The sequence below is a fragment of the Cottoperca gobio genome, chromosome 10 (assembly GCF_900634415.1).
Source record: "Cottoperca gobio chromosome 10, fCotGob3.1, whole genome shotgun sequence".
Taxonomy (NCBI): domain Eukaryota; kingdom Metazoa; phylum Chordata; class Actinopteri; order Perciformes; family Bovichtidae; genus Cottoperca; species Cottoperca gobio.
The window spans coordinates 6,043,174-6,061,578 of NC_041364.1; the positions used below are offsets into that span (position 1 = coordinate 6,043,174).

The following is an 18,405-nucleotide window of genomic DNA, read 5'->3' on the forward strand; positions in this document are numbered from 1 at the left end:
GAAATTCATCGCCCTACCACCCGCACTAATCAATTAACATATACTCCCCCATTTATTCATCAATCCCCCCAAACTTAAAAAACGTATCCACCAAAATCTTCAATCCTAATTACACAATACACCCACCAACTCTCCAATCTCTCCCCCCAAAAACCCCTCTATCATCTTACCCCTTACCCACAAACACATGCTACTAAAACCATAATCTCCACCCCCTAAATAGTCGTCTCTGACTCCTTCCAATTCTCGAAAACGCTCGACGCATTAACTTCCAATTATCTAATATATCTATCTAAAATTTAACCGACCCTCTCCTTCACAACACAGATATCTACTTTCACCCTTATGCATACCCATTAATCCCAACCCTCCCCACAATAACCAATCCACAAAAAAAAAAAAAATCTCCATAAACAATAACCAAAAATTAACAACCAAAAAAAAATCACAAATAACTCACCCCCCTACAAAACACATACCCTCCCTCTCCCTTCCCCTTTCCCAACCGTAAAAACATGTACATGTCAAAGGTTGTGATTCGTCTGACTCAATGCAGTGTGAGTTTAAGAAAAACTATATTATCCATAGATAGATTTATGTAGATTAGAAATCATGAATTATTGATATTTTTATAGTTTTATCTAATAAAATCTGAACAGCTATAATGTTCAAAATGTACTTAAGATTTCACAAAGGACATTAAAACTACTTGTTCCACTTTAGTTCTTCACCAAACAGGATCTGTCCACATGTGACCACCGCACAGTAGTAAGTCCCAGCATCAGATGAGTTCTGTATAGTTGTGGACAGACTGTAGACACAACTTCTTTCCTTTTGTGTCACTGTGAGTGTAAATGAAGCTTGGAGTGATCCTCCTGATCCAGATCTGAACCAGTACACATCGTGTTCACCTGGACACTGATCTGCGTTTTTTTGTAGTGGAGAGAAGTGAACACTGGAGAGTCACTGAGTCGCCCGGCCGGACCGACTCCGTCCCGGACTTTGTTTCACGAGGACAGATTTCTGCACATTTATGATTGATTCACCAAAAGGAAGGAATTAAGTAATGGTTGTGGTGTTGACAAAGCAGCAACACAAAGTCACTGACATGAACATACCTTACCATTCACAGCCAAAGGTGCGTTAATGAGTTTCATTTTGTATGATGATCCTGCTAGACAGAAGTATATCGCTTCATCTTCTTTGTTTACATCTGATGTTAAGAACATACTGAGCGTTCAAATTTGTGACTTCAAATTGCGTTGTCAAATTGTCCTTGAAGTTTTAATGTGTTGAAAGTTCCTGCTGCAATAGTTTGAGCCATATATTCCAAACTCATCTTATACAGTAAAAAAAACCTGAATTCATTTTCACTGGATGAACATGTCAGAGTCAATTATCTCCAAGTTCCAACCACAGCGAAGAGATCTGGTGAGGAACCTCTGCGTTTGAATCAGGGCTGGAGAAAAGAGACAAGGACAAAAACAATGAAAAAGGGACATAACGGACAATTAATACAAAGAGTTTGTCTAAACTGAATATGACCTAAAAACAAACAGTTTTACAGGGCCTACAAGTGCCTATTATGAAAAAAGTATGGAACGTCAAGCAACACCATTTCACTTTTGTGTCACACCGAAACTGTGAATCCTGCTTTTTTCCTGATGAACAACAAAGGTGAGGTTACATAACCCCTGTGAGGTTGAAGGCAACCAGTGAATGTACTTTGTATGATGCAAACACACAGGATTCTTTTATCAACATGGATTTTCTCAAAAATAACAACGGAAGATTTCTGACATAATTCTTTATTTTTATGCTTTGAGTATAAACAGACATATCCATTCGTATTATTTCAACATAGCAACATTAGAAGAAAAAAAAGTTGAAGAGTTGGACTCCCAAAGAACTTGGTATCTCACCCGGGGGCAGTGCTAACGTCCTGCGTCACAGTGTTGTGTGCCTGATGCGCATTCTCGTTGGCTTGTATTGGGTCATTAGGGTTTTATGTGCAGACTATTGCGTGCCATGAGGCTAGGGCAGGGGCCGGCAACCTGAGGACTCAGCAGCCACATGCGGCTCTTTAACCCCTCTGCAGTGGCTCCCTGAAGCTTTGACAAAAAAAATCATGGAAATAAATAACATTATTTTATGTATTTTTTTGTTGCACAGTGGACAACCTTTCAAATGGAACATCTCTTATCTTGGAGTTCGAGGTGATATTGTGACACTGAAATACATTTAATTGAATTTTTACATTTCGTCCACTAAAATATGCGTCACATTCTACTGCGTTTACGGGCGCGGCGCCTTTCCCTGCAGGCAGCTAATCTTGAGTTTCCGACCCCCGGCTAACTCGGTAAGCTAACAATGGATACAACTAAAAAAGAAAAGTCTAATTCTGCAGTGGACAGATACATTTGCTTTTACTGCCAACGATGCTGGCTGACCTGTCTGCTTGATATGTGGCGAGAAATTAGCTAACAACAAAAAATGTAATGTCGAAAGACATTTCAAGAACAGACACACACAGCATTTGCTGAAAAGTACTGAGCTGGAGATGCGCGAAAAAAACGCGATTTCTGAACTTCTGCTGAAAGCGGAGCAGAGAAAATATTCCATTAAGAAATGGATGAAGTCTTCAAACTCAACTACTGCTGCTAGTTTTGTGGCCGCTCAGGAGATAGTACGGCGTGGAAAGACGCTCACAGATGGAGAATACATGAAAGAAGCATTCTGAAAAATATCAGAGCATCTATTTTCAGACTTCAAAACAAAGATGAAATTGTTCAGAAACATTTGAGATATGTCTCTCTCTGCAAACACCGTCAAGGACAGGGCCATTAAAATGGCAACACACATCACCAAACAACAAATTGAGGACATCAATTCAGCTGAAGCATATTAAATCGCCTGTGATGAGTCAAGTGATGTAAATGATGTTGAACAGACAGCGCTGTTATGCAGGTGTGTGAACTCTGATGTGATGCAGGAAGAAATAATTGAGTTGATACCAATAAAAGAGTTTGGTGTTGTCCTAATATCAATATAATCTCAACAGTTTCCTTTGTATTTCTGTAATTTCATAAATGCAACAAATATAGTATAACTATTTATGGTATATACAACTTAAGCTGTGTTATGAAATATGTGTTGCGGCTCCAGACACATTTTATTTGGTGGAAGAGGTGGCAAAATAGCTCTTTTGATAGTAAAGGTTGCCGACCCCTGGGCTAGGGTGTATGGGACATGTAAACTACAAGATCAAAGATCCTAATTTAGTTTTATTCTATTAAATGTCCCACACAACCATTGACTCGTCATATTCAGGCCTGTGAAACAGGTTGTTGTGAGTGGGCTGTACGTTATGTGTGTTACTTGTAAAAATAGAATTCAGAATGCATTATTTAGCTTCACTAAATGCTTTGATGGCTAAGCTACATTTTTATGGTTTTATGTGGACCAAACGCTTTGTGAGAAGTCTATATGGGACGTGCAACAATAAAATCAGAGATTTTTATTTTAGCGATTTAATACATGTCAATTTACTCTGTTAAGTCTGGCACATGATGTGATTCTCTTTTCCCGGTGTGGCCCTCAGTGAAATTGAGTTGAACACACCTGTCATAGACTGTGGCGGGGAAGGGTCACGGAGCTTGCCCAAGCGTTCACTGCTACGTCTTGCAAAACCACATCCACCCGGGTTAAATACCAAGCTCCTCTGTTTCCCTGTCCCAGCCACGATTACCCATAACCCCCTTCTCCATGTGCACCCGCAGAGACGCCTGTGTAAGTGGCAGTTCTAGATCATTTCAAAAGCAGGGAGGGCGTCCTCCCCACATTGCACAACTAATCTCATGTACAGTTAATAACATTAACACACGTCATCACGTGTTGAAATGACTTTCTTATATATAACAAAGAGTTTAACGTTTTGATAATCAGTGGATTTCACCCAAACAGAAGTCAGAGCTTATGGTTACTATTGTTGTCTCTTTTTTCTTCCTCTTCATGCTTTTCATTGTCGATAATTCCAGTTCAATGCCTCTGTGTCACCATCCTGACAATAACAGTTTTTAACAAAGGTATTAGAGATTAGTGCTTTGACATCAAGATCAAGTGTAGAATATAGTTATTGGTATATTTGATATCAGCAAATCTCTCTGTGACGTCCTGGATCCTTGTCAAGTTTTTTTAATGCGTAAAAGAAATCATGTATGTAAAAAAGTTATGTACTCCATCTTTACAGTTTTGCTAAACTTACCTTCAGTTTCTTGAGAAGATAAGGACGGCAATCACAGTCACACAGCAGGCCAACAGTACTCCAAGCACAAGAACAACGGGGTCCAGATCTGATCCTGGAATGAGAGAAACTCCTTTTATTTCAATGATTACCTGAAGCAATATTAAGTGAGACACAAAACTCAATTTGTGTCGTGCAAGATAGTAATTATTGTCTGTTTAAGATACTGCCCTGTTTAGATAATTAATTTAAATGTCTTGAACATAACATTTAATATAATTTAATAGCCTTCTGTTTGTTGTAGTAGAGACTTTTAATCATTTTCTTTACTTGCACCAAACTTATCAAGACTATAGTGAGAATAAATGAACAAATACAACAAAGACATGACCAAACAGTATTTCTCCTTTGACTAACATGTAACATGTCAAAGAGCTGTGATTCTGTCTGACTCATGCACGTTGATTTTTAAGAAACATATATTTATCCATAGATAGATTTATGTAGATTAAAAATCATGAATTATTGATATTTTTATACGTTTTTATCTAATAAAATCTGAACAGCTATAATGTTCAAAATGTACTTAAGATTTCACAAAAGGACATTAAAACATACTTGTCTCCACTTTAGTTCCTTCACCAAACAGGATCTGTCCACATGTGACCACAGCACAGTAGTAAGTCCCAGCATCAGATGAGTTCTGTATAGTTGTGGACAGACTGTAGACACAACTTCTTTCCTTTTGTTCGTCACTGTGAGTGTAAATGATGCTTGGATGTGATCTTCCTGATCCAGATCTGAACCAGTACACATCGTGTTCACCTGGACACTGATCTGCGTTTTCTTTGTCAGTGGAGAGAAGTGAACACTGGAGAGTCACTGAGTCGCCCGGCCGGACCGACTCCGTCTCCGGACTTTGTTTCACGAGGACAGATTTCTGCACATTTTTATGATCTGATTCACAAAAAGGAAGGAATTAAGTAATGGATTGTTTGGTGTTGACAAAGCAGCAAACAAAGTCACTGACATGAACATACCTTACCATTCACAGCCAAAAGTGTGCCGTTAATGAGTTTCATTTTGTATGATGATCCTGCTAGACAGAAGTATATCGCTTCATCTTCTTTGTTTACATTTCTGATGTTAAGAACATACTGAGCGTTCAAATTTGTGACTTCAAATCTTGCGTTGTCAAATTGTCCTTGAAGTTTTAATGTGTTGAAAGTTCCTGCTGCAATAGTTTGAGCCATATATCCAAACTTCATCTTATACCAGTAAAAAAACCTGAATTCATTTTCACTGGATGAACATGTCAGAGTCAAATTATCTCCAAGTTCAACCACAGTCGAAGAGATCTGGTGAGGAACCTCTGCAGTTTGAATCAGGGCTGAAGAAAAGAGACAAAAGGACAAAAACAATGAAAAAGGGACATAACAAGACAATTAATACAAAGAGTTTGTCTAAACTTGAATATGACCTAAAACAAACAGTTTTACAGGAGTCCTCTTAAAGTAGAAAAGTAAAGTTGCACTCACAAGCAGTACTTAGAAGAATCAAAGCAGCCAGTCCTCCGATCATTGTGCCACAGAGCCCTTCTCTTGCACTACTGATGTCGACGCACCCAAATGGAAGATTTAGTCACAAGGTGATCGAGGTTTACAAAGTAGAAGTCATGGTGATTGGCTGAAATGCAGACAATGCGCATAGACCTAAATTTACCAAACCCTTGATCCTGTCCCCTTTGTATTTATTGTTAGACTAACCACACTGCATTGGAGGTAAAGAATGTGTTAGTTAGTAAAGACAAATAATAAACTGAATTCCACTCAGCAATAATAATGAAGCTGAGTTTACAAAATGAAATACTTTTACATTTTCAAAATGTGTAAAATGTAACGTCTTCTAAATGTAACTTTAGTGAGATTGCTTTCACAGCCTCAGGGATCATATGACACATATCTTGTAGTTGTAGCAACAAGAGATGTCAGATGGTGCCTGTCTTTTACTTTTCCTACAACAGTGACGCTGCAGGACACAACCTCAGCAATTCTGACTTTCTGAAAGAGAATGCTTGGTGCAAAGCTGTCTGAGCAAACACCATGTGCACAGGCAGCAGACCCACAAAGAACAACTAAATAACCGACTTGTAGGAACTTCATGTCACAACAGTGTGCAGAATTACAACTGTAACGGGAATTTGAAAAATGTCTTGTCCTTATCAAAAGCTTTTTGCTACAAAAGCTCATTTCCCCGTAAAGGCCACATCTAACTGGGTTACTTTCATCAGGGTGTGCATGGTCATTGGTTTTGTCAGTGACATGTCCGGAACCTTATTGTTTGGCATTCAGCACAGAATCTCTAGGAATTGCAACAATATTGGGAGAGTCTACAGGACATGATTTATGTCCGGTTCAGTGTTGGTCAGTAAAGCATCACTTAGTAACAGAGCTTTATATGTTGTAAGTACACTTTTTGTTGCAGAATGTTTCCAAAAATAATGCATTAGAAAATATTTTGTAGGCAACAACTACACTGTCTTTATAGTTTACATTGAAAGCAACAAGCAAAGTCACAGGCAACAGCTACACTGACAGACAAAAGCTGTGGTGGGAGATTTCTCTGCCTTTGACCAACCACTGAAGCTGTTTACTCAGAAGAGACCTGCCTGGAGATCAACAGGATATGTAGTGAGGTTAGAGGTGCAAGAGGGGAAGCGCTACAAGAGGCACCAGAAAGCTAATTTTAGTTTCACCAGTATAACTGATAGTTTTCATTTAATCTAATTTGCCTTTTAGTTTTTTTGCTGATCATGATTTTGCAGCAGTAGATTACAACATGGATGTGCTGCACCTTCACAAAGATCTGTGTTGGACCAGTGAATGTGTAGCACTCCCCTGTCCCTCAACAACAAACACCAAAGAAACACCTTTTTACACTGTTTAACTGACCAGGTGTGGGTTTGTATAACCCTCCTGTACCCTGTAACTATTGAGAATGACAGGAAGAATTGCAGCTTTGAACTCACACGTTATTTTCACAGCCCAACAACCACCAGGCTCAACTTGTCATTTGTTTGTCCGTGGTGATTAATAATGTATGTCTGTGCACACATATTCACAAGAAAATTACAGGGCAGCATCCAAATGTTTTTATCACAAGACAAATAAATGTTTCGAGGGTTTACTACGTGAACAGGAGGGGCTGAGCACACAGCCCTGGGGGGCTCCCATATTAAGCAGTACAGTGGAGGAAGTGTGAACACCAATCCGAACTGCCTGAGGTCTATGTGTGAGGGATTCCAATATCTAGTTACAGAGTGTGTTACTAATGCCCTGCGTGCAAAGTTTGGCAATCTGTTCTGTATGCAAATCTGGTGAGGGTCCAGGCTACCTGGGATGTTGTTTTTGATTTGCTGGTGAACCAGCTTCTCAAAGGACTTCATCATAATGGGGACGATGGTGGCTGTCTTGAATCAGGTGGGAACACTCGCCTGTCACAATGATAAATTGAAAATATCAGTGAAGACGTAAGTTAGCACATGTTCTTAGTACACAAGCCGGAATGATATCAGGACCAGAAGCTTTACTCATATTCAAGAATTCTTCTGACATACGCTGTGGATGCTGACCAAGGCCGGTCCTCTGTAGGCGAGGCAGACTTCACAGCTGACTCTAAGAAATATATGTTTACTAACATGTTGTCTTGATTTTAAAAGTGCATGTATAATATATTCTTTGAGCTTGAGGGAAGATATTAAGTGTTTTAAAGTCAAAAGGTTCAAGTCCACGTGAAGTCACGAGTCATTGGTGTAAATGTCCAAGTTGAGTCGCATGTCTTTTTTGATTGTGTCAAGTTTAGTCTAAACAGAGTCTGACTGGAGTCCAAGTCATGTGACTGGAGTCCAATTCATGTGACTGGAGTCCAAGTCATGTGACTGGAGTCCAAGTCATGTGACTGGAGTCCAAGTCATGTGACTGGAGACCAAGTCAAGATCACACCTCTGGGTTATAGAATGGCAGATTTGTTCTCAATCAAAATAACACTTCCTGTTTGGTTGTTTTCTTAAATTATTGGACTTCTCCGGGAGAAACTGTTTGAGTTGGAGTTCAGATAATAGTTCATCAATCAAGTCAAGTACATTTGTATTTATATAGCTTCAAATCATGAAAGAAGTTATCTTATGACACTTTTCATAAAGAGTAGGTCCAGACCACACTCTTTAGTTGCTCTTTAGCGCCTTTCAAAGCTAAAAGCATTTGCAAGGCGCTAGAATGAAATGTGGTCTCTAATACAAGAAAGACAAAGCACCTCATAATCTTTATTTGTGTCTTGAAAACAACAAGCAAAGCCACATGCAGAAGCTACACTGATAGACAAAAGCTGTGTTGGGCCATTTCTCCGCCTCTGATCAAGCACCAAGACTGTTTTACTCAGAAGAGACCAGACTATGAGCTTCAACAGGATGTGCCGTGAGGTATGAGGTGCAAGAAGGAAGAGCTACAAGAGGATAATTTTAGTTTAACCATTGAAGCTGATTGTTTCAGTTTTACTTGCCTGCACACATGCATAAATTCACAATCTAAAAATTATATTTAGTGTATGTTTTTTTTAAAACGCCAACTGTATCAATCAGGTATTATTTACTTACAAACATATATTCTACACAGCACTGTTCTATTCTGCAGTGGGACTGTGTCCTACAACACATTAACAAACCAAATGAGTAGCTGGTGTTAGTCGTTATAAAAGGTTTGCTTTTCTTTTAGTCATTGCGTCTAGACTCTGTCTCTATGTCACAGCTCCCTAATCTTCGAAATATTTGTCATTATCACACACATATCTTTTTAATTTTGCAGGACTTTGAAGCAAAAGCAGTAAACTACGCATCACTTAATTTCTCCACAAGGAAAGTGAAAAGAGAGAGGAGGAAGGAGAGAGAATCGCCACAAAAGTGTTTATACTCTGGTGTTAAAGCAGATTACCACAACCAGTAACACCCCTCTCTATAGGCCGAGCAGGGCCTGCTCCCCAAGTCTCTACGGAGAGCTTCATCTTGAGTGTGCTCACAAGTACATTTTTAATCCCAACGGCCAGTTTTTGCACTCATTTTTAGTTTGGTCAGAATTTGTTGCCACAGCATGTGTCGGAATTTCTGTAACGTGACATCAAGGTCAACATGTCTGTGGACCTGTTTGCTTTTGTTGTTTTGTTGACATACTAAAAATGTATATTTGTATTGTCTTCTCATATTGAGGAACTGCATTTTAACCCATCACAAAAACTACAAGAAACAATGCACTCATGGTTTCTGTGACATCAAAAGTGAAATGTGTTGATTGACTTCCAAACTTTTTTCATTATAGCATTGTAGGCCCCACATGTGAGGCTGACTAAAACTGCCCTTATGTCTTTTCCTGCCTCCTCCGGCTGTGTCCTATTCTCGTGATTAGTGTCTGTGTCTATATATAGCTGTCCGTCGCCCACGGTGCAGGTGTTCCCTCGTATTCGCTCGTCTCCATCCCTAGTTTGTGCTCTAAGTTTTACTTTGGTACCTTTTTGTAGATCATAGACTGCTCCCTCATTTTGTGCTTTGTACCTTTTGTATTTTAGCTTTGTTAAAATAAAGCTCGCCTTTTGTTATCCTCGTCCTGTTTTCTAGGTTTGGGTCCTCCCCTTTCCCCATACCCGTGAAACAGGTTAAATTGTTTAAGAGTGTTAGTCTAATCTCAAACGGTGAAAAACAATGTACGTCATCATTTATTTGCAAAGTCTGTTTACATTGCGCTTTGTTTTTTTTCATTTTGCTTATTTATACCAACGTTTCCACTTCAGCCAAGCGTAAAAAACAGTTTTCAAGATCTTTTCAAATGTTCAGCTCAGGTTTTTTTAAAGCTCAAATTGAAAATGTCCATTAAAAACTGGTGGATGAAACGCACCTAGTCATCAGATCCATTCTTGATATGAAATACTAAATACCCAAATCACCACCAGATGGTGATCAGTTGACTGCTCCGCCCCTCTCTTCACCCGAGTGTCCAAAACATGCGGCCTCAGTTTAGATGATATGATCACATAATCAATCATTGACCTTTGGCCTAGGGTGCTCTGGTACCACGTACACATATGAGCATCCTTATGTTCGAACATGGTGTTCGTTATGGCCATTCCATGACTAGCACAGAAGTCCAACAACAAACGACCGTTTTGATCAGGGAGGCCGTTCCTCTCAATCACACCTCTCCAGCTGTCTCCATTGATTCCCACGTGTGCGTTAAAGTCTCGCAGCAGAACTACGGAGTCCCTACCGGAGCTCCATACAGGACTTCATTCAGGGTCTCCAAGTAGGCAAAATACTCCAAACTGCTGTCTAGTGCATAGGCACAGACAAAAATCAGAGTTTCCCCCCCATAACCTGTAGGCGTATTGAGGCAACCCTCTCGCCCACCGGGGTGAACTCCAACATAGCGGCACTCAGCCGGGGACTTTTAACTCCAGAGAAGAATAGAGTCCAACCCCTATCCAGGAGTACGGTTCCAGAACCAAGACTGTGCGTAGAGATCCAACTGGTAGCGCTCCACCTCCTGAAAGAGTTCCGGCTCATTACCCCACAGAGAGGTGATGTTCTACGTCCCCAGAGCTAGCCTCTGTTGCCCGGGCCTAGTCCGTCGAGGTCCCTGACCATCACTGCCACCCGTGGGACAGCGCACCCGACCCCAGTGTTTTTTTCCCATGAGTGATGGGACCTCAGGATGGATGAATGGGAGGCACCACGTAGCTTTTTCAGACTGTGCTGTGTTTTGTGGATCTGGAGAAGGCGCATGACCGGGTCTCCCGGGTGATTCTGCGGGAGGTGCTGCGGGAGTATGGGGTGGGGGGTCACTTCTGAGGGCTATCCAATCCCTGTACAACCTAAGCGAGAGTTGTGTCCGTGTACTCGGCAGTAAGTCGGACTCGTTCCCAGTGGATGTTGGCCTCCGCCACTGGAGCTGAGCTAGAAGGCAAAGCTCTCGATCAACCGGAATATCTTCGTTCCTACCCTCACCTATGGTCACTCGGAGTAGAGCCGCTGCTCCTTTGCATTGAAAGGAGCCAGTTTAGGTGGTTCGTGCATCTAGTAAGGATGCCACCTGGGCACCTCCCTAGGGAGGTGTTCCAAGCACTTCCAGCTGGGAGGAGACCCCAGGGAAGACCCAGGAGATATTATATCTCCACACTGGCCTGGGAACGCCTCGGGATCCCCCAGTCGGAGATGGCGGATGTGGCCCGGAATAGGAAAGTTTGGGGTTCCCTACTGGAGCTGTTTCCCCCGCGACCCGACCCCGGATAAGCCGTAGACGATGGATGGATGGCGTTTGATTGATGTATATTTTAAAATGTATCCGAGTATTTGTTACAGAGAGATGGAGGAGCCGTCTATCGGTGAATATAAAAGGAGCCAACCAATCCATACGTTCCAATGATGACCCGCCCACACTGCCTGTCAGTCACCTGTAGAAGCAGACAGAGAGGGGGAGGGCTGTTACGCAATAATACCTCTATACCTCGTGGAGAGAAAGGCAGGAACGGAAACTTAAACTTTTTTTAATGAAAAGCTTTCTACAGTGTATGACCTCGCAATAACATAAACACCTGTTGTAGTCAAAGTCTGGCATCAAAAGTATAACCAAGAGCAATAGCACAAGGTTTCTAGATACTGAAAACTGAACGACTGCCATAACATTCGTCAAACTGCTGCGTTGTGGTTTGTGGCCTCATCAGGGTCAACATTGTTGACCACAAGCCGAAACACAAAGGTTTGACAATGAAGTTGTTCTAAATACAATCCTGAACAAATAAATTATTACCATACAGTTAAATCCCGCCCGCAGGCTTGGAACGAGCTGCAAAGCATATTTAAAATAGATTGCAATCTGTTTTTACAGAACTAATGTGCCATTTGCTGCCTTCATACTTTCAGCCACCGATCCCCATATGTTTTGTGTCTGCTGTTGGGTTTTGCTACTTTTTTCCATTGTGATGCTATCTGACTGAATGTTGAGATATTGTATCTTAATGAGACCTTTTTGGTTAAATAAAGTTTTAAAATGAATTCAAATCAATGATTTCCCGACACAATGCTGTGTCCAGCCCCTGCACACATACTGTTATACACATAACAGTTAAATATACCGAACGGTGGATGTAAGAAAAAGTAGCAACTGTAAAATGTAATTTTAAACATAAGCCCTGCAGTGCATATGTTCATGTACTTTGATACTGCTTTGTACCATCTGCTTTTCCTTTGTGTGTACAGCACTGCTTGCATCTGACACACAGACAGAAGCAAAGATGCCAAAAAAAAGGGGCTTTTTTACTCTCACTCTCTATTCTGGCCTAAGGAAGCTGGGCGTGCACTGCTGATTTAGAAAGATGTTTTTTATGACACTGTTCTGTGGTTTGGTGCTTTTCATTGGTAGTTGCTTTCAAATGTGGGAGGTGCTTAACATTTTCTGGTCCTCCCTCTTTTCTGGACTGCAGTTTGGCAGATAATCGACAAAAAGGTTTGACAGCCTCACTAAAGTCTGCTCCAATGCGCATCACTTGGCGCACTAATCGACTGGCAGCCTGTGCACATATGATAAATAAATCTTTACGTTTGAACTAAAGTGTATCTGTGATATATTGCAGATGCATATAGTTGTAGATGGTTGCCTTTTTAAAAACGCACAACTGACATTATTTGTACTTTGACTCATTTCCTTTCTTGCAACTTTACCCTCACTGAAAGACCTTTTGAAACCCATAGCCAGGTCTGTTCTGAGTAAACAGCCTTGATGTTTGGTCAAGGGAGGAAAAAATGGCCCACCGCAGCCTGTCAGTCAGTGAACCTGTTGCTTGTGGCTTTGATTGTTCTCATGATAGACATGCAATGGCTTATACAAAGTGCTGTGAGGCCAGAAAGATGGAGGTCATTATTAGATTTAATAGTCCTCTGACATTTTTTCATATTGTTTAACATGTTTTTTGTACAACGTTTGAGACCGCCAGTCAGATCGTACTGCAGGATGATTAGTCTTAAAGTGACTAATAAATGTGAGGTTACAGTTTAAGAACAATCTTTTCAGTGTAGAACCAAAGTGGAAAATATGTCCTGCACACGTGACACCACCATGAGTTTGGTTTTGTTATTGAGTGCAAACACAGCGCTTGCACTTCCAGTTGGAGGAGTTGCAAGAGACATATTTTTAAAAAGAATGATCAAAATGAAAGCAGCTCCAAACACACTGAATCGTACATTTCCTATAATGCCACTAAAAAATGTCTTTCATTAGAGCTTCCCTGATTTAATATGCCTCGGTCTTTTCAACTGAATCTCTATAGGTTGAAAATCGGGGCTCCTGTTATAAATGTGTTGGACTGATGGATTTAATTGACACACTGCAGAAAGGTCCAATATGAATGTATTTCCAAAGGAGACCAGGCTTAATTACTGCCACTCATTTTATAAATGTGTAAACGGATACATTTAAGGATGCCAGGAAAAATTGATAAAAAGTGAATGTGAGATCCTGCACCTTGGTGTTAATGCATGACTTAGATTTGATTCACAGTATGTAACAAACTGTTTTCATTCAAAAACTTTTTCAGTTTGTCTGGATTTTGTGAATGGGATGCTGTGCAAGGAAGAGCTCCAAGTGTGGAATGCTTTACAATCCAGAGCTGCTGCCGATCCACACTTTCTTTTGTTTCCCCTGACCGTCTTTCTGCGTTAAATGGCTCCTCTGCGTTAGATATGATCAACACATCTAACAGAAGATTTGCCTTTGAGTATAAAGACATTTCATGTAATGTATCTGTAAATATATAGGCCTATGTTTTTAGGCCTAATAGAAAATCCTACAACATTGTTCTTACCACTTATTTAAACAGGAATTTAATTGTCTTGTTTATTTGCGTACACAAGATATATCCATCCATTTGCCACAGTGATAAAGACAGAGCAGCCATCTTAAATATTGTGTAAGCCAGCCAATTGTCATTGATGACCCGCCCCCCTCTGCCTGTCAGTCACTTCAGCAGGAAGAGCACAGCGTGCAGAGTTGGGCCGTTACAACGTCCATCTTCTATACTTCACTTCTCTTCACAGGGCTGGTGAGAGGAAGCAGCAGAGCGACACTCACAGTATCAGAGGAACACTTTCATCTGGAGGCGATTTACAGTTTCTGACTTGCATATTTGTATCTGAGGGAGGGAATCCATAAGAGAAAACTACAAATATTGCTAACAAAAAACAATCCTGTGCCACCATACTGTATGTGCAGTGGTTGACCCTCACTATAGGGACACCTGACAAGATAATGCAGTCCACTACAACATCACAAACTCTGAGTGGGGGTTTCCTGACAACTCAAAAGGTGTCGGCACACTGAAAATAGAGAGATAGACAACTTATCTATCTTTAGGGCCAAAACTTCCATAACATTTGTTAGACCTGCACATTGTGGTTTGTGGCCTTCTTCAGGGTCAACATATTGTTGACAACAAGCCAAAACAGACAAAGATAAAAACGCATTCGCAGTCACCCCTGACAACCAGATGATGCATGGAAACTTAAGCGTTGTTGTGGTTGGGCTTTCAAACTAAGGTGTAAATACAAAGCGGCTTTTCTACCTTTCTCACTCTCTGTTTTAGTGTCAGGAAGCTGGGCTTGCAGGGCTGATTTGCCTTTTTAAAAGGAAAATAGAATAACACTTTATTATTGCTAGATTATTGTGTGTATCACAAGAATTTACAGGAGTAGTTAAAAGCTACAGTCACGCCGTGTGACGACCCTTTTTCATTGCAGCTTTCTGCGGTTTGGCTTCCTTGTTAGTTGCAGTCAGAGAGGGGAGGTGCTAATCAGTCACTGGTCCCACCCCGGTCTTATTGTCAAAGCAGAAGTTCAAAAAGTGATCTGAATAAACTTTGCCTGAATATGGACCAAAAGGTTTGACAGCCTTGCTAAAGACACTCGGTGCAGTGATCAACTGACAGCTTATATTTTAAGATTGAATATGGCTGTAGATGCCTTTTGTTGCATCTTAAAAAAAACCCATAAAAGATAGACATTATTTTTTACTTTACACATTAAGTGAAACAATAATTCAGCTTGCTGAAGCCTCTCGTGAGCTCTTTCCTCACTACACATCCTGTTGAAGCCCCATCAGGTCTGTTCTGAGTAAACACCCTTGATTGTTGGTCAAAGGGTGGATAAATGGCCCACCGCAGCTGATGGCTGTCAGTGTAGCTGTTGCATGTGGCTTTGCTTCTTGTTTGCACGACAGAAGGCATTTAGAAAGTGCTATGGGACCAGAAAAATGGAGGGCTTTATTCGTTTGAGTAGTTGTCCCTTGACTTCTTTAACAAAGAAAGATTGTGTCTACAACATAAACTACTCCCCTTGTATTATTGTCAGCCATACTCCTGTCAACAGATACACAGCTTCATTATCAAAACCACCGACTACTAGTCTCTCTCTCTTTCTAAGTGTCTCAAAGTGCACATGGCAAAAATGAAAGATGGATGATGTATGAAATGTATGATGCTACCTCTTTATGTATGGAATATATGATACTACCTCTTTCTGAAAGGACATTTAGACACAGGTGTAACTATAAAATTGTTGATCGCATTAATATCTGTTTTGGCCTCTTCCTTAATGTTACTGGGTTCACTTGTGCTTTTCCTGCTATGACGAGTCAAAATGTCTGTTTTGTGAAAAAGGTTTTATAAACCTGATGCATTTGGGAACGATAAAGATTCCAAAACGCTCAAGACTGCTTGCAGGGCTATAATGTTTTAAGCTAGCAAGATTTATTTAGAAAGCAAAACGACACGTAAAATACAGGATGTCCTGTCGGGGGTAAAATTAATAAAAATTGTGATGCTAATCCATTTAAGACACATTCAAATCCAAAATATGAAGAAGATAATCATGCTCTCAAGGTCACTAACAATAAAGCAGGAGGGACTTTGTTTTGTAAAAACTCAATAAAACTCAATAAAATCATCTTTACGAATCTCCTAAATACTGTTACAAGTTGATAATCTGACAATGCTCTACCTTAGAGACAGCCCTGTTTCTTCCACTCATATGTTTACCTGTGAGTTCTTCACATCTCTGTGTGGTTTTGGTCACATTTCTTCTCACCTTTCCTCTGCAACTGTCAATAAAACCTGCAGGCTTCCACCTACGCTGTAGCTAATGTAATGTTAATAATAATAATACATTTTATCTATAAGCGCACTTTTCATTTGCGTAAACAAAACTCAAAGTGCTACAGAGTAAAAACGATGAGCAAAATATACATTTAAAAATTAAATAAAAACATTTGATAGACAAGACAACACCTGGCCTGTTTTAAAAGCATCCACAGTCTGTGGCATCCTTAAATGTTCAGGGAGAGCATTCCACAGTCTGGGAGTGGCGGAGCAGAAGGCGCGATCTCCCATGGTTTTGAGCTTGAGTGAGACCGGGAGCCAGTGCAGTGATTTGAGGATGGGTGTGATGTGTTCGTACTTTCGCACTCTCATCAGGATCCTAGCAGTGCTGTTCTGGATGTATTGCAGCTTCTGGATGTTTTTGCTAGGAATCCCCATGAGAAGTGCGTTGCAGTAGTCAAGTCTGGAGGAGATAAATGCATGGACAAGCTTTTCAGCATCTGACAGAAAGAGTGTGGGGCGGAGTTTGGCAATATTTTTGAGGTTGTAGAAGGAGTTCTTGCATGTTTGTCTGATGTGGGCCTCAAAGGTCAGGTGAGGATCCATTTTAACACCCAGATTGGTGACTGTTGATGAGAGTGGAATGTTCTGACCAGAGAAGGTGATGCAGGTTATGGAGGAGGACTGGACCTGATGTGGGGTGCCAACTAGAAGGGCTTCGGTTTTAGTGCTGTTTAATTGGAGGAAATTGTGCTTCATCCACGTCTCTATCTCCTCCAGGCAGGTGGTTAATGTAGATGATGGCAGAGGTGCAGAGGGGGTTGGGTTGGTTCTGATGTAGAGTTGTGTGTCATCAGCATAGCAATGGAACGATATTCCATGCCGGTTGATGACACGACCAAGGGGGGACATGTAGATGGTGAAAAGAGTGGGGCCCAGGACAGATCCTTGAGGGACACCACAGGTGACAGAGTGTGTTTGTGATTTTGACACTCCCAAGGTGACATGCTCAGTCCTCTCAGTGAGATATGAGGTGAACCAGTTTAGGGCCGAGTAAGAGAGACCAATTGTGGAGTGAAGACGATTGACGAGGATGTCATGATCAACGGTATCAAATGCTGCTGCAGTTAGATCAAGGAGGATGAGGAGAGATGGAGATCCGGTGTCAGCTGTCATCAGCAGATCGTTGGTGACCCTAACCAGGGCAGTTTCTGTACTGTGGCCGGGGCGAAAACCAGACTGGAATTTTTCAAAGAAGTTATTGAAGTTGAGATGGTCCTGAATCTGAGTGGCAACTACTTTTTTTTTTGTTGTGAATTAAAACAGCTAGCTTACACTGAAAGTAGAACATACAGCTTTCAACAATGTCAATAATATCTCGTTTGCATGTATTATGCCGTTAGCCAGCAAGCTATCCACCAATACATCAAGTGTGTGAAGACTGCAGAGTCGCTGTGAGAACAGGACTTCAGCCATTCAGCTGTTGGTCAGTAAATAGCTTCAGCGTGTGAACCAAACTGCTCATTAAGCTTTGAGGGTTTTTTCTACTTCTATTTAAAACGCACCATTTGGAATTGTCTTATAAAAAACATTTACAAAAAAGAACATGCAGATTTACTATCAAATGAAAATGGATTACAGGTTTGCAAATGTTGGGGGAAGGTCACTTTCTACATTTTAGCCAATCACTATGATTTGTACTTTGTAAACCTTGATCACCTTGCCCCTAAACCTTCATTTGGGTGGGAAGACATCAGTAGGGCAAGACGAAAGGACTGTACCACAATGGTTGCTTTGATTCTACATAGTACAATGTGTAAGTGCAATTCTTCAAAGCTAGTGTGAGAAAGACAAGCTCATGTCTTGAACTTAATCTAAAGACTTTTTTCTGTTTTAACTCTGTTACTGTTTGTCTCTTATCTTCAGCTCTGATTCAAACTGCAGAGGTTCCTCACCTGATCTCTTTGACTGCGGTTGAA

General features: G+C 40.8%; 1 protein-coding gene across 1 annotated transcript; it reads right to left on the reverse strand.

Annotated features, from left to right (window-relative positions):
• Positions 1–2,099: 2,099 nt before the first annotated feature.
• Positions 2,100–5,824, reverse strand: LOC115014578 (uncharacterized). Its single transcript, XM_029441556.1, has 5 exons — positions 5,782–5,824; positions 5,289–5,633; positions 4,862–5,200; positions 4,265–4,358; positions 2,100–2,111 (listed from the first exon to the last, which is right to left on the reverse strand). Exons 1-4 carry the CDS (start codon positions 5,822–5,824, stop codon positions 4,267–4,269), a joined length of 819 nt encoding a protein of 272 aa, XP_029297416.1. The 3' UTR covers positions 2,100–2,111; positions 4,265–4,266.
• Positions 5,825–18,405: the final 12,581 nt, after the last annotated feature.